This window comes from Cylas formicarius, unplaced genomic scaffold (assembly GCF_029955315.1).
Source record: "Cylas formicarius isolate icCylForm1 unplaced genomic scaffold, icCylForm1.1 PGA_scaffold_3__17_contigs__length_32017465, whole genome shotgun sequence".
NCBI classification, from domain to species: domain Eukaryota; kingdom Metazoa; phylum Arthropoda; class Insecta; order Coleoptera; family Brentidae; genus Cylas; species Cylas formicarius.
In genome coordinates, this window is record NW_026844326.1 from 14,875,361 (window position 1) to 14,900,336 (window position 24,976).

At 34.2% G+C, this 24,976-nt stretch overlaps 1 protein-coding gene across 4 annotated transcripts in view; it reads left to right on the forward strand.

The window, feature by feature from the left end:
* The window catches only part of LOC132699144 (transducin beta-like protein 2), a 58,980-nt gene that overhangs the window by 30,567 nt on the left and 3,437 nt on the right, over positions 1-24,976 (forward strand). For 3 of the 4 annotated variants that reach the window (XM_060665681.1, XM_060665680.1, XM_060665677.1), the window contains exons 2-3: positions 1,710-1,973; positions 8,736-11,111. In XM_060665681.1, coding sequence (XP_060521664.1) covers positions 1,928-1,973; positions 8,736-10,051 — 1,362 coding nt within the window. In that variant the 5' untranslated portion in view covers positions 1,710-1,927 and the 3' untranslated portion in view covers positions 10,052-11,111. Of the gene's footprint in view, positions 1-1,709; positions 1,974-8,735; positions 11,112-19,208; positions 19,430-24,976 lie in introns of those variants that run through there. The other variant, XM_060665679.1, reaches the window with a different exon arrangement.

Consider the following 24,976-nt stretch of genomic DNA (forward strand, 5'->3'; position numbering starts at 1 on the left):
CGAGCGGATTGGCTCTACCTTTATTAAGGATTATAATTGACGAAGCGGATTTTTACTGATGTTTTTTTGGATCCACTGGTAATAACAGGGTGGCCAGTTAAGAATATAGAGTACTGTACCTCTAAAACTATTCGTCGTCGAGATTTGCGTTAAAAAGTTTTATTACTTTAAGTCGGCGAATAATATTTTGGTATTTCCAGTATGAAAGGCCAGGGGGTGCCATAGCTACAACAACCTATTAAATAGCAACTTTTCTACGAAATTAACTCGTTTAAAAAAGCATTTCATGCTTTTTTCAATTCAACTGATCCTGCTTGTGATATGTATATTTCTTAGTGATCAAGAAATATACAAGAAATACAAGGAAAACGTGTAGGGGTGTAAACAATTGTATAATGGGTAAGTATAACGAAGCAGAATTGGGAGACTAGGTCATGGATGAATATAAAATTCCTAAAACCAAGTTGTCAAAAATTAATATTAAAATTAAGGTCATATGCGTGTGTCTGTTGGACCCACATAGGTTAAAAATAATATATTTTTTCAATAATATTTACCGCATCGATTTTAAATAAAAATCGCAAACGACAAAACTAGCGTAGTGATCATCTTAAAAAAATATGTTTTGCTTTAGACCTTGTGTCCAAGATAAGGTCGGACGTCAGGTTTTAATAGTTTTTATATGGGGGATTTCGATTCCGTTATATTAGAAAAAAGTTGAGTAGGAAAATAAAAATATTTTAAAGATGTAAATACCAAGCGATTTTCCCAATTGTATTTTTTTTTTTTCGAATATCAAACTATTATTAGGTAGAGAAATGGGAAACGGTTTTCGTACTTTAACCGACCTCGTAATTCTTAGCCATCACACTCTGGGTATTTTCAACCCTAAAGCCTGATGAAAGATATTCTTCCAACACTCAATTACTGTTATCTCAAGAAATCGACTCGATTTTGGTGAAACATTCTAAACGCTGGTGAAGAGTTAACACATTTTATTGGATATATCTGTCCTTCGAAAGAAGCGAAGGCATTAGTTATCAAAATCAAACCAAAATGTGATAAATCCATGCCCGTATCATCTTTTTTTTTTAATTTAAATTTTTAAAAATCGGTTACATATATTGTAAGCAACCAGAGAAGAGTTTTTGGTAAGGGGAGAAACGTTTGGACCATTTGCAAATGTTTTTTTTTATATTGGTTACCAGAAAAGGCGCTACTTGGAGAACAAAATTGGGTCTGGATCGGCAATATGAAAGTTTTTAACATTAATCTTTTTTGAATTTAAGAGAAAAATAAATTATTGGTGAATCAAAAAATTGACTAACCAAAACGACAGAAACGGTATCAAAACATTAAAGCGATATCGAACATTTATGTGTATGCAAATTGAATTAGAAAATACCGAAAGGTTTCAATCAGCGTACTCGAATAATAAATGTTTAGAGATACATTGCTTCTTTGTATTGTACTCTAAAACTCTGCTTGCAACACAATATCAGAACTTCACGAGCCTTATGGAAGCCACACAAAAAAGACTGGAGTTTTTTTGTGCCTTCCATAAGGCTCGTGAGGTTCTGATCTTGTCTTGCAAGAAGTAACTAGGCGAAGCTACTAGAAGCTATATTTAGAAGCTAGTATTTTAGTCCTATTCACTATTTTATTTATTTTGAGTCAATCTTATAATGTTGTCCTTTGTCCACTTTCAGATGAAAAACTCGTCCATAACAAACGAAATAGTGTCGTCTCCTCCGCAGTTTCAACAGGGAAACAGAAGAAGGATCAAGGCGGAACCGTAAGCAAACAGGCATCGAAAAAGAAACTCACTGAGAGGGAGAGTAGAAGAAACGCCAGAACTGGAGAAAAAACTTTTGGCCACCCTTGGCTTTTGGCGTCCTTGAAGGGCCACGGGGGTAGAGTCCTCGACATGGATTTTGCTGCGAACGGAAAATACCTGGCATCGTGTGGGGATGGTCAGTGTTTCTTGTTTATATATTTTTTGTTCTATTGGTATATGAGGCTCCTCGCATGAGAATACCGTACAATTTTTAGGACGGTTTTTTTTTCTTTACGGCAGCGTGTCCAACATAATGTTGCATGGCTTGGGGATATCGAATTTTTGAATAACAGTTTTGTTTTTTTTTTTAATATAATTGAAAAAAAAGTTGCACATTGTTACTTTCTCCCTGTCAACCCAATTTGGATTACAATTTTGTTATGAATTATTTTCGCTACAAGAAAATTTTTATTCTTTTTGTTTCTTTCGTTTTGAAATCCATGTTCAGGATTGCTTTTTCCGTGGGAACAAAATAAATTACAAGCGACGACAAGTAGCAAGCAAAAAATGCAAAAATTAAACAATTTATTCCTTATTTATTTCGGGAAAACAATAAAAAGATATACTGTTCGTTATCATCTTACGGATTAGGTGTTAAATTACAAGTGACAACAAGTAGCAAGCAAAAAATGCAAAAATTAAAGAATTTTATTCCTTATTTATTTCGGGAAAACATTAAATAGATATGCTGTTCATTATCATCTTACGGATTAATTGTTATAGATATTTTTTAAATATCCCTAAGATTATTTCACGCCCCTGAGTGGTTTTAAAATCTTGTGAAGTTCCTATTCTTAGAACGCCCTCGTCTAGGATCATCAGTGATTTTATTATTTCAACCAATCTAACCAAAACTAACCAATCTTTTAAGAGATAGCTCATTAGATTTTGAGTGCTCACAAGTAGATGTACGAGATCCCAAATGAGATCAGAATTTTCTAATAGATGATTGACTAGTTAGTATCAATGCTGGGCTATTTACATTCAAACAAACATGTCAAAGCTCGTCAGATTTTGGTATTAAGAAATCATTCGTTTTTATTTTTAAAGTGCTTCTTATGGGAAAACTTTTAATAGCCATATTTCCGAAATGTTATTTTAACCTTATAACTTTTACTTTAAAGGAAGATAGGTGAAAACGCTCTACCTTAACGGGGTCACAGGACTTTCTTCTCTGTTAAAAGTTTCCTTTTTTGAAAAAAAAATTAGCACATTTCCTAGGTATATGTTGCAGTTTTGCAGTTGTAGCTTCTTGATTTGAAAAAGACCATTTTAGATCTGTCGTAATTAATTTGATTAATCGATTATAAATGTTATTCTTTTGCGACGAGGCTTTATGATTTTATATTCTTTTTTATCGATTATTTCTTACAGTATGGCGCAAATGTAATAACAATATTGCTTTTATTTAATACCGGTTAGCGATTAATTCAAATGATTTCGCATTTTTTCGCAACGAAAATTAGCAATTAATTCATTTAGACAGGATACAAAGATTATGCTTGCAATTAATACAAAACAGTCTGCAATCCTTGTTCTACAAGCAATGTTACAAACCGTGAACAATTTAATCAGTATCATTCTACTCAATAAACAGTCGAGCTGCAAACTAATTACTTGATTTATTTCATAATTAGTACTAGAGAAAAATGTCTACAAGTAGCTTTAGTTAGTTATAGGTGGACCACAAGTTACTAGAGTTTTCCAAACTGTATACCGTTTTTACGACATAATTCGGTATTTAACTTTGGTAAATTTTTATAAAGGTCTAACAGCAGGCCTACCTCGCTTGGGTTTCTCTTTGTAACCCCCAATATATAGATACGCAATAGGACAATGACGTTCAAGAACCGTACGTCGGTACTTCGTGCATAGAAATGCTGAAAACTGACGGATTTATTTAGTTTCATCGGTGAGACCAAAGATGTCTGCTGTCATGTTTTCGTGGCAGTCAACCTTTGCTACTTGCGTTGCAACAAAGCGTTGTCTACACAATCAGCTTTAGAGGAAGAGGAAGATTTATAAAAAGTACACTGAAATGGAAAAAAATGGAACAGTTTAATCATAGAAAATTTCCCTACTCTTATAATACAACAGTCCGCATAGCGGTTCTTGTTGGCTAACACCTTGTGGTTTGTGGTACATGTGCTGAAAAGAATGGTCCCTTCCGCAGTCGGGTCTTAAATTCATTCCGAAGTCAAAACCATAGAAGCGGTATATTGTTAGAAGAACTCTACCTAGGCATTTTGCAAATAACAGCCATTTAAATTATGAGTGACTTGGTTTTGGGTGCGTTTTAAGTTTGACCGTAAGGAGTTTATATTTTATGAGATTGGACGTTATTTTTAACAGGGATGCACGCAAACATATTGCGCAATGGTAGGTATAGAGTATTGTTTTCAACGCCACAGATATAGTCGCAACATGTTTACCGGCTCAGCTGGCGAGTGTCGTCAATTTTCCGCAACGCGGCTATATTTAAAGTGATTTTCGTGGCAAATTTCCAGAAGCGCCGCCGATTATGTTTTCTCATTCATAAACCGAGACGGGTCCCCATTGGACAGCGGTTTACCATGCCTTTTTATCGCGACCAATCGCGTAATTTTTTGTCACGCGAAACGGGCGCCGCGTTGCCAGATTTCCTCGCGCTTCTGGCGCACAATGTCCAGGAAAAATACTGAAATAAAAATAAATAAATAAAAAGTTGAAAAGAATAAAAAGATATTTTAATTAAGTTTTTATAATACTTATTAAGTTTCTTAAACAAATTAGGGTTTCTTTCTTTTTTTAAATGGTAACCCTGTCAGGAATGTTTTTCTAGTTAACGAATAGTAAACATTTGTTGAAGCATTTATGAATTTTTTGAGCTCGAGCGTTGCCCCTTTAATTTTTGATCATTACTAACAACAGCAAATTTATTAGTTTTTTGCTTTTCTTTGGAATTAGCGTAATAGTATGTAGTTATCTATAGTACACTGATTTCGATCGGTTTGACGGAATATTTAGGTACCTACCAATTACATGTCTGGCGAAAATAGACTCGAAGGTCGTCGCGGAAACATCGCGCTAACCAAAGTTAAAACATAAGCCAAACATGCATAGAATAAAATTAAGTAAGTCGGAACCTGGTAATCATAATGGAGCGGCCAAAAATTAGGCCACCTTGGCTAATAGCAAACGTCGGCTTTTGCTAAAATACTCTCTCTCATCCCACCATCAAAAATTGCTGTAAAAGTTCGAGTAACTTTGTGTAAGTATATACATGGTGATTCATAAGCGATTGTGAAGATTTGAAAAAAGTTGATTACCAGTTAAAACGTCCGTAAAAGTGGTGACACGCACGTAAACTAACCAAAACTTAATGACTTGTAAATTTGACAAATGCTGATAGAAACCTGCTTAGAAGAAAATAGCCACATCATTGTGTATTGTCAAATGTATTTAGGTAGTTAGTGAAAAATTCCAACATTTGATTTGACGGTTTTTTTTGTTATCACCCAAATTGTTATTTTTAAATATTAGTTTTTTATTGCTCACTGTACATCTTTTAAGAATTTATAAAGAAAAAACTGAAAATATCTTCAACTTTTAAATCCAAATAAGAAAAAACCGACAGATGTAAACGGCCTAAACAAACAGATAAAAAAGTGCTTCGATAATATTGTGAAACTGGTACCCTCTATGAGCAACATCCAAATAAGTTTCATATTCGTAATTCTCATGTCAAAACATCTAAAATTAAAACTTTCTCGATTGACCTCAATCATAATGTTATTATGTCTACTATCTCCAGTTTAAAGATTCTGTCCAATATTCATGAGTCATCATCATAACTGTTAATCTTTTGTAAGCCCTCGGATTTATGAAGTTCATTTTCCCAACAACCTGGACAGCGTGTTGTGATTCGTAAGCTATATAAAATATATCTGAGAAATAAACAAAACGACTTCTCGACATTCGGTTATCGGGACAACCGAATGAATCACAGTCAGAATTAATGATTCAGGAATTTTCAAACATTTTTTCGTACGTCACCGTAATTTCTTATCTGTGCTGGTTTCTCGGTGGGGCGAACGCGTGCCGTATCTGCGAATTGTAGTACTTACCTTATTATTTTCTTCGGGCAGATTATTGAGACGCCATTTTCACTAATGGCGGTAGCATTATGTAAATTCCATTCAATTAGGCCTCCGATGCGTTGATGTTGGTGACGATTCGAGTGAATTTTAAAGACGTAGTTGGTAAATACGTTTGGACGACTAGTTTCTATTATCAAAGTTAGTGCTGCCTTTAAAAATTGAGTAAGTTTTCATTTAAGTGACTTTTCAGCGTTTTTTGCATTTTATTCGTTTTTTTCCTAGTTTTATTTACAACTTTCTATTCGATATTTCTTTTTTTCTTGTTGATAATTTTTGCCCGTCTTTTAAATGTATTTTATTTTTTCACCCTATTACCACCGCAATAGAGTATGGCAGCACAATTTATGTTTTTGTTTCTATTAGCAAATCTCATTGAAAATTGTTTCATGGTGTTAAAGCAAGTAGTAATAAGTAGTAATGCAAATAAAAACCTTTAAGAAAATTACTTAATTTCTTTTAAAGGTGTCCTTTCCATTTTTAAAAAAGTATCAATTTGTAGGAAACGAATGGTGATTAGATTACTAAGTTTTAGCAAGCAGATATTTTATTAATGAAGTTTATTAGGCATTATTTATTTCAGATATTTTATTTAATATTTTATTATAGTAGCAATTTTGAGCTTACCCTTTCATAATAAAATCGAAAACAAAAAACAATAAAAAATTAGGCAAAATCGTAAGCTATAACGGTTCCCCGTCTGGTGGTTAGTTTTAAAATGTGCAGAATGGGCAAAACATTGGATAATAATGCTTGGTAAAAGCTTTTGTAAACTTAAAGGGTTTTATTGGAGGTTAGAGGGAATAGGAAATGGATTTCGTTTGCAAAAAATATTTCATAACTACTGATAGGCACCGGCTTGATTTTCCAATTTTTTATACGAGGACTGCCTTTATATTTCGAGATTTTCTTAAACTAGCTGGCTGACTAACGTTTTTATAGGGAAGTTCGACATTTTGAGGTTAGGTTTACTCAGTTAGGTTTTGGCAAAAACGTGTTGTTTGTGTTATATTAAAAAAATTGTGACGGTTAAAAATGGAACTTAATTTATACTTTAGACGTGGACTAACTTAACAACAATGCATCGATGAACTTAATTCTACTTTTATAATTAAAGCATCATCTAGGACTACTGTTTGTCGCTGGTTTTCGGACTTGAGTCGTGGTCGTAGTTTTCTTAAGGATGAATTTCGTCAAGGTCGTCCAAAATCGGCAGTTGTCCAAGAAAACATTGATGCGGAAACTAATTTTGCATTATCGTCATGTGACTTACCACGAGATTGAGGTAGCTTTGGGCATTGGTCAGACCAGCATACATACAATTTTGGAGTCCACACAATTTTACACCAGCTCAAAAAAAGGCTCGTGTTGATTGGTCGAAGGAAATGCTAAAAAAATACTGTCGCGGTTCTTCCAAAGACGTCTATGATATCGTGACAGGTGATGAATCATGGATCCATACTATGAACCTGAAAGTAAGCAGCAGTCGACCGTGTGGGTCTTTCAAAATGAGACAAAGCCCATAAAAGTTGTACGTGCGTGAAGCACCTCGAAACAAATGGTAGCCTGTTTTTCAGGACAACTGGCCACGTTACAACTGCTTCTTTGGTGAAAGGTAAAACAGTCAATTCTAAATGGTACACAACCATTTGTTTGCCGAAAGTATTCGAAGAAATTAGAAAAACCAACCGCCGAAGACGAATCACTCTCCACGACGACAATGCTAACTCTCACCGATCAGTGCAAACCAATTTTTGAGCATTAAAAACGTTGACTTGATGGGCCATCCACCATATAGTCCTGATTTAGCACCTAATGACTTCTTTTTATTCCCATACATTAAGAATAAATTACATGGGCAACGATTTTTGATATCAGAAGAAGTGATTGATGCGTTTAAAAAGCACGTTTTGAAGGTGCCCGAATCGATGTGGAAAAAGTGCTTTGATGATTGGTTTTATCGAATGCAAAAGTGTAATGATCATCAGATTGTGAATATTTTGAGAGACAACAAAGTCATATTTGTTGGCAGCTTATAGTTTTTTATTACAAATCCCGAAATATAAAAGGTAACCCTCGTATTGTTCTTTGGGTTATTTTAAATTCCACATCATTAGTACTGACGCATTTGTGCATTCCACAGGGTATTTCATTGACAATACGTTAGTTGAAAATGATGTGAATTAAATAATGATCGTGATCGATTTTTTCTATTTTTAGAAGTGACGTCTCAGCGCCATGAAAAATTTATGTTCTTTGCTGTTAAAAATGGAATCGTTGTTTATTTCTCATTAGTCTTATTTACTAGTGCAGTTCTTATAATGAATTATTCAGTTGCCAATAATTTTAAAAGTCATATGCGAGAATCAACATCTTTTAAACTGGAAGCGTAAAAAAACCCACAGTGTTATAAGTTTTTATTGCTTTGAAAACTGAATAACAGCTTTTCCTTCCTTAGACCACATCTTTATAGTTTCGACTGTTCTAAAATATTCGTATTTAGTAATAGTTATTAATCAATAATGCTTCTTGTGGCAGTAATCGTCTAAATAACTGCCGAAAATTCTATAAAGAACGTTATACTATTGAGCATCAATGAGGTAACTACGTGGTCGGCTCACGTGGATTGCAAACTGAATGCAAATATAATTCGCGAGTGTCAGACTATAGACTTTGTTTCAGTGGGTGTGTTTTGTATGTTTGCGTTTTGTTGCTGGTGTATTGGAAACAAAAGTGCTGACATTATGCTTTTTGTTGTACAGAAGATCCAGATCCGGACGGCATGTCGACCACCGAAAGCACGTCCTCGTCCAGTTCCGAGTCGAACAAAGAAAATAGCCGACCCACTTCGGCGGAGCACAGTCCGCTTCTTCCGAAGGGGCTATCCCGGCGGCAGCGTAAAAACCGGAAACGAGAGCCCAAGTACGTTACCCCCGCAGAGCCGCCGAAACCGACGAAAACCAAAGTTTCGAACCAGTGCAAGTCGAAAGTTGCCGCCCATCACGTCGAGCCGCTGGAAGAATTTAAAAAATTGAACATATCCGAAAGTTTGTTCGCGCAAATGCTCGTAAATAACTACGTTTTGCGGTCCGAACACATGGCCATACTGGGTTACCCGGCCAGACCGAACAAGAGGGCGATAATTTCGGATAAGATGGTCTACATGTACAAGAAGCATCACTTCGACATAAACGCGAAAGAGTTCGTACCGAAAAGCGACTCCAACGATTCCGGTCAATGCTCGGGCTCCTCTAGCGAAGAGGAGAGCTCCAGCAGTTCCGACGACTCGAGTCCCAGGTACAGGAACACGCCGTTTTACGGACGGGTGTGCGTCCGTTGCGGAAGTTGGTTCTACACCACGTCGAACACCTATATCACGGACGAGGCGTGCTCGTATCATTGGGGAAAGCTCAGAACCCACGGCCACGGCTACGGACCCCTGGAGTATACCTGTTGCAATGGAAAAAACGGCTCGAAGGGATGCTCGGAGGCGAAGGTGCACGTCTGGAACGGGCCCGCCGAACCATTGGTGAATTCGAGTTACGTGGAGACGGAGAAACCGAAGCACGTGTCGGAGGACGGAAACTACGGCGTGTTCGCGTTGGATTGCGAAATGAGCTACACGGTGACCGGATTGGAAGTGACCAAAGTGACGTTGGTCAGTATGGAGGGCAAAATCATATATAACGAATACGTGCGTCCGAAAAACGAGGTCGTCGATTACAACACGCGTTTCTCCGGCATAACCGCCGACGATTTCAAGAACAACCGTTCGAAAACGCTGCAGCAGGTCCAGCGCGATTTGAAGAAACTCATCAACAGCAAGACGGTGTTGATCGGCCACGCATTGGAAAACGATTTGAAAGGGTTGCGCATGATTCACAAGACGGTGGTCGATACCACGTTTACGTTTCCCCACGATAAGGGTTTCCCGTTCAAGCGGTCCCTGAAGAGTCTGGTACGGTCTTGCCTCAAGCGGGACATTCAGTGCAGCGAAAAGGGACACGACAGCTACGAGGACGCGCGGGCCAGCATGGAGCTCATGCTCTACAGGTTACGGAGGGACTTTTCTTTGTAATCGGCGACATAGGGGCGGTAGCAGAGTCGGAAGTCGCCAAGATCATTGAAAGACTGTTAGCGATCAAAATATTTCCCTCAAAGTGCTTCCGAATCCTCACCCACGCGAGTGTTTCCAACGTCACTCGTTACATTTGAACTAAAAGACCTCCGCATCATCCACAGCATCCGCTTTATTTATTGAATCGCCTTCATCACAATTACATAGTTCTAATCTAAATTCTCCTGCATTTATGACAATTCACGTCGTTTTTTTAGCCTTTTTCCATTTGAGATCTCGGCTGCGGGACAAACGTGCCTTCAATAAATAAAAGTAGTCATTTTGGGGCGCCCATACGCAAATGATTGCGTAAACGCGGCAGCAGTGGCGACCATTTAAACGAAGCAATACCGCGAAATTTGAGAGAATTTTAGATTTTGACTGTTGATCTCCATCATTTAGCCGTAGATTTTTATGTTACGTAAGTGATACGTTATGTTTCCTAGGAGTTAAGTAACGACGAATCTCATTTACACACAATTTGTTGTGATATTCTATCGACTTGACAGTACGAGCGCGATTTTCGGCACCAAGTGTCCTTGAAATACTTTTCCACGCGCAACGTCGATGCGATTTTGTTTTACGCGACAGACAGTGACGTGCGAATATTCAATAGCGTTGTGTTGTTTATGACTTAAGAGCCAATCAAACATTCCCCGATTTCCATAGACGTCAAAATTTATTAATCTAACACTTTTAGGATCCTTTTCGAGTATTATAAATTTGATCGGCTGTATTTTTTATGTTCCTGAACGTATGTTACATTTAAGTTTTATTCCAGGTTATACTAAAGGGGTCACTTGGAAGACCTCGTGGTTGATAGCCGTTTCGTTGACTCTCAGTCAATTTTTTTGCCTTTCACACCTCATAGGCTTACGTATTATTACTTTAGAATACTTGTTTCGTTTTTTTAGTTACTTAAAAAATAAAATGTAAAAAATAAAGGCAAAAAAGGCTGTGATGGTCAAATGTAGTTTATAATTTTTACTCGCTGATATTTTTGTAATAAAACCGAACTGAATGTGCCACTTGCGTTTTATTTCGCCTTGTAAGTGAAAGTGTTAGTTGAGAACAATTTCTCTTTGCGCGTGTGTGTTAAGTAACAGCGCAAATAAACGTGCGTTCTTAATAGTATGAACGTTGACCTACATTTTTTTTCTGGGAACGCGCTCATAAGAACTTACGATGACATACAAAAAATGAGAGTCATCCGCTCAAAGATTTTTTGGCAAAATTAATTGAAATCATGTTCGTGCCCACGCTTGCCACAAGCGACGCAGCAATGCTTATGTGGCACATTTTATTAAAACAAAGAAAGAAAACTTTATACCAAGGTGCACAATGTATATATATATATATATATATATATATATATATATATATATATATATATATATATATATATATATATATATATATATATATATATATATATATATATATATATATATATATATATATATATATATATATATATATATATATATATATATATATATATATATATATATATATATATATATATAATGGAGATTTGACATCAAACTTGAGTAAGACCGTGTGACGAACTTTCGAAACTTAAATTACTAATTAATAGAGCCAGAACGTCCATGTATTAGAAACACTCTAGGGCTGATAAATTACTGCGCATGTGCATATACGCTATCAAACATCAAACAAACTTGCCGCCCAAATTTAAACCGGTGTTGCTTTAATATATTAAAATTTACGTGACAGATTTTTTTTCATTTGGCAAAAGGGCAGTTATATAACACCTCATTAGAGTTCCGCGGTTTCGCTCACGCCCATCATATTATCCCCCCCCCCCCTCCCCAAGACCTTTCATCGTTATTGGTCTCCCTACGAGAGTAGCATTCAGCTTCTGTCATAAATTTATACTAGGGGCTAATTATACGAATCGTATCATGGTATCTGTATTCACGAAATACTAATCTTTAGAAGTATATACTATATATATTTTAGGACAAATAAATGCTATTTTGGACAAGTGCATTATTTTGCTTATTTTGTTAAGTGAGGTATAGGAGTTGGTTCAAATTAATTTAAAACACTAACTTTCAAAACAAAGACAGTTTAATCGAAAAAACAAAATTAACAATATTGATGGTCAGTTTCTACAGTATTCTTCAAACTTTAGTTTTCTAGTCTTTAGTCCTCCTTAGAAGCTTATAAATATCCAGTCTTCTTGTGAAGAGTGAAATGATTTCTGTTTTGTGATATTGATATTTGCTGGTTGTTTCATATTTCATCTTTTATCAGAAATGTATTTATATTGATATACAGAGCTTAAAGCCAGGCATATTTTAGTATGTTGTAACCAGCATCAATTCTTTCTTTGAGCATAAATAACTGGAGGTTGGCAAGTTGTTCACTTTACGTTTGGCCACATATATACGGCTTTAATGGTGCTGATAATTAAGCTGATAAAAGCTTAAAAATACCACTAACTCGTTACTGAACTCTAGCTGAACTGAACTGTGTGCCGTTACGAATGTGTACAATAAACCTTCGTTTCGTGTCAACTTTTATTTTGATCCACATTAATATAAATTACTAGTTATTTGAATTTAATACACTTACGCACATACGTATGGGAAAATAATATATAATTTTCCATATGCCAATAAAATATGTTCTAAAAGTGCCCGGGAAATGTGGGTAGCAATAAAATCGATATATAATTTTTTAAAGTACTCTGGACATGTTTACTTATTCTTTGCGAAATTTTGTCCTTGGTCTGGTGTTAAAAAAATTAAATATGTGAATCATATCCTAGAAATATCAAATTAAGAAAATTAAGTTACTTTTCTAGTTCAATATTAAGTGCCTAAAATAAATAAAAAGTTACTAAATAAGTCGCTGCTGAAACTCTATTTCGAAAAATAATAAAAAAAACAAGTGGTTTTAATATAGGTAACTTATATCAACAAAAATCAAATGGATTCTTTCGATGCCGTACCCGTGCCAAAAGAAAACTTTCCGTTTTGAAAGGGGACTACTAGATCTGATGTCAACCGCGCCCTTCGATTCGAACTAACGATACTGTCTTTGGATTGGCTCGACATCGTTACAAAATTAACGTGTGCTTCCAGCAAGTCATCTATATATCTATTAATGTGAGAAAACAATAAAATGACCAACATAATCGTAGGCACAGGCAGTTCCGGAAAACGGAATTAGCACTACATTTTCAGTAACGCCGTTAAACGATTCGAGGCCAAGGCACAGGAAAACAACGATGAAGCACAATAGCTAAAGCCAGATCGGCATTGAGCTGTAGCTTCCGCGTAACGGCGTTCGGTGTTCTACTTTAATCACTGTGAATGAACATTCTTATTGTTTTGTTGCCTTATCACACAAAAACCATTCAAACGAGCGCGAATACTAATTGAAATCGTGTTGATATAACAACCGCCTAATTTTATAATCCGTTCTTTTCTAATTGTATTATTTCTGCCAGTGCTTCATGTGAGCATTGTTACGAAGTTAACAGCTTTTCCAAAAATTATTCATCTACAGTTTTTTGTGCCTACCACTGCATTCGTACAGAATAACATAATATACTGATGATCTGTTATCTGTTAGCATCTAGCGCCAATGCAAAAAGTTTCCGTTTTCAAACCTGGTAGTTTAACTTCTAAGGATTAATCCCTTGCAACTAATTCCTTAGGAACATATAGGCCAAACAATGTTATTGTCCGATTGTTTAGGCCGAACGAATAAATCCAATTAAATAAATCCTTCTGAACGAAATTGGGGTTTGATATAAGAGCAGTTATGTGTCTTGATATTGTGTTGTTTTTCAAGTCTTCTATTAATATTAATTCTTTCAACATAAGTGGCTGGTGGTTGATTGTTTTTCAACCTTAGAACGGGCATTTTAAAAGCGGCACGTTGCCAAGTTGTTCACTTCACTTTGATGGTGCCGATAAGTAAGCGGATAAAAGCGTAAATATATCGCTGAACTCTAACAATTGATTCCCAGCATTGATGCAAATTTGAAAGTTGACCACTGTTTGATAATGACCACAGTGTGCTATTACGAATGAATTGTGTACAATGAACCATCATTTGGTGTCAACTTTTATTTTACTTTAATTTTAATTTAATAGTTATTTCAATGTAATACACTTACCCACAAACTTTCGGGAAAATATGGGAATTTTCAATATGTCAAGAAAATATGGTCTAAAAGTGTCGGGGGAAATATAGGTAGTAATAAAAATGAAAGCACTATGAATATGTTGAGTTATTCTTTGTGAAATTTTGCCCTTTGTCTGGTGTGAAATAAATTAAATATGCGAATCATATCCTAAAAATATCGAATAAAGAAATAAACTTTTCGAGTACAATATTTTACATTACATATTTATTGAATGGCCTGAGAATAATGGTAGGACTATTATATATCTTATTCTAGAGTAGGGGAAAAAACTGAAGGCAGATTCCGCCCAGACACTTGTCATGTCAATGTAAAGCTGTGGAGTCCCTTCAGATAGACGAACTTAACCTCCATAAATATGAAGGGAGCCGCAAGAGATTCTCTGATGACACAGACCCATATTAGCCCAAGGATTAAAAAAAATAAAAAAAACTTTTTTGCTCTGAAATTATTTATTTTGTTGCACTCAAGAATACATTACATTTCGACAGAAAACAACTAAAAGTAGATTGTTTTCCAAATAGAACCTGATTGGTACAAAAAATGCGTAATATTTTATGGTGCGTGAACGAACCACTGGTAACACCCGGTTTCATTTTTGGTGATATTTTACAAAGCATGAAGTATGTACATGCACATTACACTTATTACAAACGTAAATTGTGTGGCTGTGCAGATTGTAGCTTTATTAACATGAACAATCATTAGGTGACCTTGATTATCATAACGCACTTCATCTATGGCGGGTGCAAAATTTCTTTGGGTAATTGATTTATCAGTTTTTAAAAGTCGCAAAGCAATGTAAGATTTAAAATCTACCTGGGAAATCTTTTGTTCGTTGACAATATTATACAATTTCCATGCATTCACCACTAAACTATCTAGTCAGTTACACAAAATAAAGGCCACCACCATTTTTTTCCAAATACTTGGCACCTGTAATTAGCAATTCCGTTGTCATGTAAATCTACCCCTGTACCTACTGTAATTACATAACGTTGGGGTATATTTACATCTTTCCGTTCTTTTCTATTATAGGGTTTTACATTTTGGACAGGATCTACACTAGAAACATTACTTGCCACAGTCCCAACTGAATTGTCGTGCCAACGGACAATAGAAATTTTTGATTCAGATTCATATGCTGAAAGATAGGATCCGCGGTCTTTTTTTCTAATTGATTTACAATTTTCCATTGGACATTTATTTGTTGCATTTTCCCGGATAGTACCGGTGATAAAATTACCATTAGTTTTTAAATGTACATAGAGTTTGAATGATGAAAAAAAATGTCAACAAAAATTTGGTGATTTACTGGCTTGTCTACAACAGAAAGTAGACTCATGACAACGTCACCGCCAAGACCAAGGTCGGAATGAGGTTTATTTTGAGCACCAATCAGATGAACAAAGGCACCAAAGTTTGAAGCTAAAACGAACTGGCTTATCCCTTATAAATATTTTGCAGGAATGGCGGCCAAAGTAAGGTACCATTTGTGGATCCATGGACCATGGACCATCTATGGATAAGTTGAACCAAAATATGGCAAACGGAAGATTTTTTTTTTATTTATTACATCAAAGAAGCGTCTAACTTTTGAAAAATTATCATTTTTATCCCACAGATTATTGTCAGATAAGTGCAAGTTTTGCTTTATCAATTGGAATCTGTTGCGGCTCCTACATTTTTTTATAAGATCAATTACTTTGTCTTCATCAGTAGACCAATAACCCGAGAACAATAAAATGCCTACAAAATTTAAAAGTTCATTTTTTGACAACGAGAGTTCATGGCGGTTATTGTCTTGGGCATATTTTACCGAAAATTTTAAAATCAAATCAATCACTTCGTCATCAAAAAATATAAAAAATATTTCAAGCGGTGTTTTTCCAGAAAGCCTATTTTTTAGTTCCTCACATGATCTAAATTCATCGGATATAGGTGTGTGAGTGTACTCAATTCTTCCATTTGACAGTAGAAGCAAGCCTGTCATTTGCAGAAAGCATAAGTCTTCTTTTGAATTCCAGGGTTTTATCATATGATGAGTCCCATTCAGGTTCAGTAGTTGATGAATTACAGGACTGTTGAAGGACAGCTGTATCATTCGGTGTATGTAATTCAAAAGTTCCAACTATATCAGTTGGTTCCCCAAACTCTTGTAGATTTACGTTATCGTTCATATCTTCTTCGTCAGTCAAAGTATCCACGTCGGGTGGAATATAGGCCGCTTCAATATGTTCTGTACATATTTTTTCACGTTATTTTTAGCATAAATTTACAAGGAGTGGAATGCCACAATACATAAGAATACGTAAAACCAAATAATACTTACGACTTTCATTGTTATTGTCCCCGTCCATCACGTCCATCCCAAATACCTCGGCAATGCCATATTTTACGAACTGTAACGTTCACTGCCCAAGGCACAAACTAATACTAAAGAACACGCTAATTGTTGGATGTTTATTCTACATGCGCCGATTTGTCTAGACTTGCAATAACAAAGTTTTGTTTCACAGATAAAACCAGTGGTGCATTCACGCACCAGTAAACATTTTCAAAAAATAAAGCATAATCAATATAGTATTTCCAATGTATGTTTTCTGCGATGTAATCTACATGCTATAGACTTAACAAAAATAGCAATACAAATCCAAAATATTTTTTTTTTACTATTTTGGATTTACTTGAAAATGTGATACAAATTTATGTACCGCTTTTGTTAACTTTTGAAGTCATATATAAGATCTTTCCTTTACACATAAATTAGCGATTTATACAGTTTTATCTCCTTTAGTAGTGATAATAATAAAATTTGTAAATGGATGTGCAAAAACATTTCCTGGATGTGACAAAAAAAATCATAGAATAGGAACTGTGTAATATCTCTCTATAGATGCTGTGCAATAATGGTACAGTAATGGATGTTTCTAGAAATTTCAATAAAAAATTACTAAGTGTATGGATCAAGTGGAATTGGGACTTTCTAAAATGCAAATTAAAAGATGATAGATGCAGAAATAAGGGAATTTATCACAAGGGCAGGACATTTTGGCCCGTCATTCTCACTTAGCTATTAAAATACGGAGATATGTATCTGAAAACTCGTAAAGATTTGCGAAACTGAATACCCACAGGTTTCCGACGGTAACGACCCTGTGTATCCGAGCGGAAAAGACTAAATTTCAACAGATTTCTCACGACCACGGAAATCTCGCATTAACCGTTCTCCGAGTGAACATAAGCGTCCATTTTTTGCGTGACACATGAAAGCCGCTAATTCTGTGCTCGTTGCACAATCTACGGTCGATTAAAACCTAGCCAACCTCTTAGGTCGATTACACCGTAATTGCGATGTATCACACGACTCGGTGAAAAGTGAAAGTAAATAAATTATTTTGCTCGTTATGCCTATGAACGTACATTATTTAGTTTCAATCGTAAAGCTGCCATTTCTCGATTTTTATTTCGGCAAGAGAAATCAACTGAACGCCGTATGCAGATAAGCGATGAAAATTTCACCGATTTTATAAAAAAAAAATGTAGATGTAGGAAAAACTAATCTTAGCACCGATAGGGTGTCTACACAAAGCCATAAAACTTTTATGTTTAGAGATTATCGAATATTTTTTTAATAGTGGGCATGACCTCTAAAATATTTCTAAAATGCAAAGTCATAGGCTACAGCTATCCTAAAAATATTAAGAATGGGGTTCTAATGAAAGGTTTATAAAATTTTATTAACGTAAATATTGCCGAAATATACTTTGATTTTAATCTTTCATGTAGTACAGAGTGTGCAAAATTGCAAGTAAACAGGTTAGATCTATATCTATTGTTTGATCGATTATAGTACACTTTAAAGCCATTCGATATTAAAATTAAAGAGTACACCCAATTTTGTTTTCAAAGAAACTTCCACAGGATACGGTAATACTTTTTACAAAACTTCTGGATTCCTCATCCTGTTGGCTTCTTCATAGCTTGACTGATACTGTTTAGCAAGTTCGACTCAGCAAAAACGCAGGAGGAATCCAGAAGTTTTGTAAAAAGTAAAAAGTAAAGAGCGCACTCATTCTTTAGTAATGTGCAATTAGCAATTTAAATGTTTTAAGGTATTGTTTACTAGATCATATTTAATTGATTATATTTAAGTTTTGCAAGCATACTCGTAGCTGTACAACTTTAAAATACTGTTCCCCATTCTAAAAGGTTTGGTCTTATAGTCTGCTCGCAATATAACTTGCCTTATAGCATGATTGTATATTATAGGGTTCAGTTGTATTGTTATAAAAAAGTGTTTCTTTTTTCTAATTTGATAATATTTAAATTGGCGTAGGTTTAAAACACACTATACGCCAACAAGTAAGGGCAGATATAAAAAATGTTACGAAATTTTTTGTAGTAAAAGTTCGCAATAAGCAAAAATATTTTTGTTAGTTTTTTTTCAGGGTTCTATTACTTAAAAAAATATATATTTAATATATTGAAATATTATCAGACTTTTGTATCAACTATGGTATGATATAGGCGCATTGAATTATTATTTACAACGCATCTAGCTCGGAGAAACTTAAATTACAGTAATTATATTACATAACGCACTGCGTATTATTATTCAAAGAATGGTACGATTGCAAAAATTTGGCACATATTCTGGTCTACATAAAGTCTTATTAGCTAATTGAGGACGCTAAAAAATGTCGTTGATATAATATATTTTAGCGAAGAGTTACTTTATTAATATGTAATAATTATTGAAGATGCGTTAAAAATTCGAAACAGTTCCGTAGACGTCTTTAAAAAAAACGTTTTAATGGATTTGTTTCTTGAAAACTAATGTTACGACTTTTTTTACTATAACTCAAACTTAAAGGCGATTTGTGTTTAATCCCACGCGGCTAAAGGTGGTTAACTGTGATTTCATTTTTGCAGACAGAACGGTTTTCTTGTGGGATTCCAAAGACTTCCTCCAGCGAGATCGCAAATCTCTGCGAGTAAACGTAGAGTTCGACTTCGCCACACACGTGAAATGGAGTCCCGACTGCAAAGCGTTTATCATCCACCGTTTCAACGAGAACGCCTTAGAAGTTTATAAGGTGGAGAAGAAGAAAGACGGATTCCTAACTGCAACCAAGGCCCACACGTTTCCCAAAGTAACACGTTTTTTTTTAATGAAAATTTGTGCTGGAGCTATGTTTTCATGTTATTCATGTATTTCATTTTTTAAGAAGTGTTAGTAGCCTATTTTCGTAGCAGAGTTTGCCGTAAAAAACAATAAGAGCATCTATTTTATTTTAGTTTTAGAAGATGATCTATCTAAGAATTAAATTATAACAATGAATGTTACACTGACGTGAATGTTCGAATTTTAAATTTAACATAACATATTTTACAGGACCTAGAAACTGTTATTGTAATGAATCCTTTATCTTAATTCTAAACAATTCTAAAACGTGGGTGTTTCCAAAAATCTAACCAAAATAATCGCAATACTTTGAACCAAAATCTGACTATACACTGAGAACCCCAAGTTTCTGACTCTAGCTCGGACCAGAATTCTGCAAAGGGGCAACGTAGATGTAACATTAAAAAGAGCAAAGAAATCGAAAAAGAGCAAACACTGTTGAAGCATACATAAAAAAGTAGGCAAATAACGGAAAGTAAGCAAAGTATAATCCACTATTTACAAATCTTCTGGATTTCTCCTGTGTCGGTTGTTAATAAATCTGAAGCAGCCAACAGGATATGATTGCTGAAACGTGAACAAGTTTGATTTATCAACAACTGACACAGGAGGAATCCACAAGATTGGCAAATTGTATTACAGTGGCGCTTGGAAGTTTCTTTGAAAAATTAAAGTATAATCCAGCCATGTAATAGATGAGAATATTGCAATTGTGACGGACGACAACGAAATCTTAAAGTTTTTGCAAAAATAAATCCAAAGAATATTTAATAATGAAGAACCATATATGGCCAAAACTGTGTATGGCGAAAAGTAATTATCGGTACGACTTGGGGTGAAAAAACCGAAAAATAATCTTGATTGAAGATTGAAGTTGTTGAAAAGGACTCCTTTTAGGCTGTCAGCAGGTTGATTTAATAAATAAGATTTATTTTCTCAAAAAAAATAAAAGCAACGTCCATACGAAATTCCACATTTTTAAAATCTAAGTGTGCTTTGGAAAACAAATAAGCAAAGATAATGGTGGTGCTTGAGTGTTGGTAATAATTAAAATTACAGCAATTTATAGTATATTTTGGATGGCTTTATTTGTAAAAAAGGTGCCTCTTCCAACTACAGAAGTACTTTATATGGTTCGTATTTATTTTCAAAACATCTAAAACACATCTGTTAAAATCTAAGCGATTAGACGCAAAGATCTTAGTATTTTAACTGTTTTATTGTTTTGTTTTTATTGTAATATGTTGTATTCCAATATTCAATCATATGGGAATGAGTATTAATTATTAATGAAATTTTAAATATAATCTTGGCGTTTTAACAGTAAATTTATATTTATTTTGCTCAAACTAGTATTTAATAACGGCATGTATTCTGAAAATCCCAAAGATGACGACATTATTTTGTTATAATTTTATTGATATTATTGATATTAATAGTTGGGAATGAGATATCTAAATACGGCTTTCACCACCGTTTTAGACTCTTATTTAGCTATAGTTTGTTGCAATAAAAGTAATATTGCAAAGCGCCCTCTGGCGGCGATACAAGCAGTCTCAATCAATCTACCGAATATAGATTTGATAGCCCTTTTTCAGCGACTACAAGTCCCCTTTCGTTTGCGAGGTACTTAAAACCGTGTCGATTTTAACTAAAATATAAGATAACTATCTGAAATGTTAGATTATTGCTCTTAAAAGTGCCACTTAAAATTCAAAAATGCGATTACACCTATTGGCGGTTATTATCGGCTTTAGTCAAAAGTTTCTTTATTCCAAGTTTTGGTTAGTTTTAATTGGTCCCCTGTACAGACGGCAAAATACCGAACAGACTTCCAAAAATGTCTGTTCAAGGCTACTAAATGTATTAAAAATGGTAAAGCCACTGGACCAGATGACTTTATGATTTTATAACTTCAAGAAATTTTCACGCAATTTTTCAACTCATAATATATGAATCAGAGCACTTTTCGGACTTACTCAATATTTACTTTCCTCCACAATAAATCATTTCTAGCAAAGCTTGAAATTGTTCAGGACAATTCATAAAAAAATGAGACGCATATAAGCACCAAACAGTTCTGATTTCGCAATTGGCTACGATCAAGTGAGGCATTGGATAGCTTGTCAATATTATTTCATTAATGTAGATATGAAGAAGGATATACACGCCGATGATATTACATGCATATGGTAATAAGATATTGCAAATTGGATTACAGCAGACATGAACCATGACTGTACTCATGTGTCAATTTTTGTAAAAATAAAGAATTGTGCAATTGAAGGAAGACTTCGGCGGCCTGGTTCCTTCTCCTGATTGAGAAAACTTTGTATCCCCCGTTTTATAAAAAAGTGGATAACCACAAAATTCTAGTAATAAAATAATCCGGAAAATTGGTAACCCTGTACTAAAATGGAATGGAATTCCGTTCATTTACACAAGGTTTACCAGCTGAAGCGGTGGCTGTTATACTTTTATTAAAGACTAAATATTCAGGAAGAAAACTCCGTAGTACATATAATACATTTTCTAAGGACACTTCAAGATCCAGTGCAGCCGAGTTGAAAAATTTCTAAGATTTTATAAAACTAAACATTTATTTTAATCAAAAAGAAATTGTTAGGACGCTAATAAATTCTTGCGAAATTGGGTTACTTCCTTGAAATAACGCAATCGCGAAAAATTACACAAGTATAAAATCCGAATTTATTTGCAAACGTATGAATCGGACTGGTTGATTGTTTTGTTTTTACGGTTTTAACGGTAGAATTTCGATAGTTTCCCTTTCCGTGGCGCGTTACAAAACGTTTATGTCACTTCCTGGGTGGGCGCCATTTTCTTTGGCAATGGATCGAAAAAAGATTTATGTATAAATTATGCCTAATGATTCGGAAAACCATTTCGAATTAATTTGTAATACTATTGGGGTCGATGCGTTTTTGCATTAACCTTGGTTCCGCCTTCCTGCACAAAGCGATCTTGATTATGCTAGTTAAACCGTTACAATAAATTATTAGCATTTATCCGAATAAATTGGCGAGGTGGTTCTTGTTCAACGTGTCCAGAGACTCGATTTCAATAATATTGTTGCTTTCGCCAACATGTCAAGAGAATTTATGCATCTATTTTATTTTTAAAATTCAAATAAATATACAGGATAGCTTGTTATTGCGAGATTTTTTTATATCTCTTTATACGATGTGTTCGCATCAATCAATCAATCAAACGTGTTTCCACGTTTTTTATATATCTCACAGCACCTAAGTTTGCTAATTTCAATAGATCCCTTGTATATTATTTAATTTTTCTATTCTACGAAAAATTATGCTATTCAGAGATAATATCTTGAATTTTAATAAAAATGTTTCCTATCTTTATTAATACATTTTTGAAAACGAATTTTCGGCAAGAATGAATTATCAGTCTAGCTAAGTGTTTTCCTTATAGACAAGTATTCAGTCTCATCCCGTCTTCACTCTATAAGTATCTGAAAAATGTACACCGTGTGAAGGACATATGAAAAAAAAGTTCCGTACAAAAGTTTCTCTCGAAGATTTAAAATTTTCTTGATACCGGGGGGTCCTAAAAGTGTCCCCTCCCTCCCTCCGGACATAAACCTTGTTATTTTAAATAGAACACATATTCTGAAGTTTTATTAAATCTGTTAAATTGTGTATGATAGAGTCGATTTTTTTCAAAATTTCCACGTATTAATGAACACCCTGTATTGTTAGCAATAGGTTTTATTCGTATATCGGGAGTTTCATATCTTTAATGTGAGCAGCTTTAAATTCAACAAGAATTTATACGGGTGTTATCTTAAACCTCGAATACCTCAAAAAGTAAGGAAAATTTAAATATATGATAAATTACAAACTTACCTTATTTTTTGTCCTAGATTTGATATCTGAATAAAAATATAGGGTGTTCCATTTGAAAATCTTGAGATTTTGTTCATTGAATTCGCCATAACGGCAACATCTATTTGGAACACCCTGTATAAACTGAGGCGCATCTGTCAAACTGATTGAGTACTGCATCATCTCCCTAGAATGTGGTTAAATTTTCGTTGCAATACCTGGATCAGTAGCGTTACAACACAATTTTATATGGGGCAATCAAAATATGAAAAAAACACATAACCTCAATTTCTACCTAAACTCTAAAAAATTAGAATAGAAAATTCTTAAGTAAGTGACCCTTATTTTAACTAAGGATTCCAAAGATGCCGAAATATACAGGGTGGTCCATTTAAAATAGCAAGTTTGATGACGAGGGGCCGACACTTTTGGGACGCCCTGTATCAACAAAATTATTATTATATTCTAAATCTTCAGGAGAGGCCAAGAAACTTTTTTTCGTATCTTCTATGGGTTTCCAGATCATATAGTGGATCGTTTTATTTAACACACGGTGTATTAAGTACTTTATACCGGGTGGCCCGTTTATTATGCGATTATACTTAAAAAAATATTAAAAAACAATTACAAACAAGGGTTCCTTGGATTCACTCATACTTTTCAAATATTATAATGTGATATGTACAGGGCGTTTGTATTTTCGTAGATAAGTAATCACTTTGTTATTTTAAATCGAACACCCTGTATATTAAGGCAGTTCGTCGGAACTTTTTAGGCATATTTTATATATCTGAGTTTTACTCTTTCTGACATATTTTAAATTTTATGTCAAAAGTGGCGTTAGTAGTCCTAAATGTATAGCTGGAATATAATATAAGTTTGTTTTAAAATAGAAATAACCCATTTTTATAATTGTGTCGTATTTAGCATTTTAAAAAAGGGTGTCTGCAATGAATGAAATTTGGCAAGAAAAAGCACTGCAGAAACATCACCGTTTTAGTTTGCTGATGAAAATCGAAGTTTGATTGTTTTATGTAACGTAACCTAGTCGTTTTTAATTATGATTGTTATTTTAATACCAGTTGATCTCATATCTACAAAACGTTTCTCTAAAAACCGAAACATGGAAAAATTATTAATACCAAATAAATAAAATAAATACAAATTAAAAGGATAGTGTATTATTCTATTTTTTTATAAAACGATTTTATCAATTGCCTGGTTCTTATATGTTTTTTTTCCATCTAGATATTTTTCAGCAAGTATAATGTTAATAATGTTGATAAATTGTGTTATAAGTAAACAAATTGAAAAAACTTAATTACCGGGGATAATTGTGCAACGGCAAATTATTTATTATATTATTTATTATTAAAATTTATTTCTATATTTATTTATTTCTAGATTGTTGATGTGATCTACATCAACTTTCTGTAAGAAAATAAACCTCAAATTTATTACTTATTAGTATATAATATTTATAAGTATACGTGAATTTTTGGACAAATTTATACAGATGTTTTATCATCTTTTAATTTGTATGTTTGTATGTTACATCTCAAAATGTAATATTTTCAATAATTTACGTGACTGATTAGGTAGTAATGGCTATTCTAAATACTGGTAAAATTTAGATTGAGAAAATTTTTGAA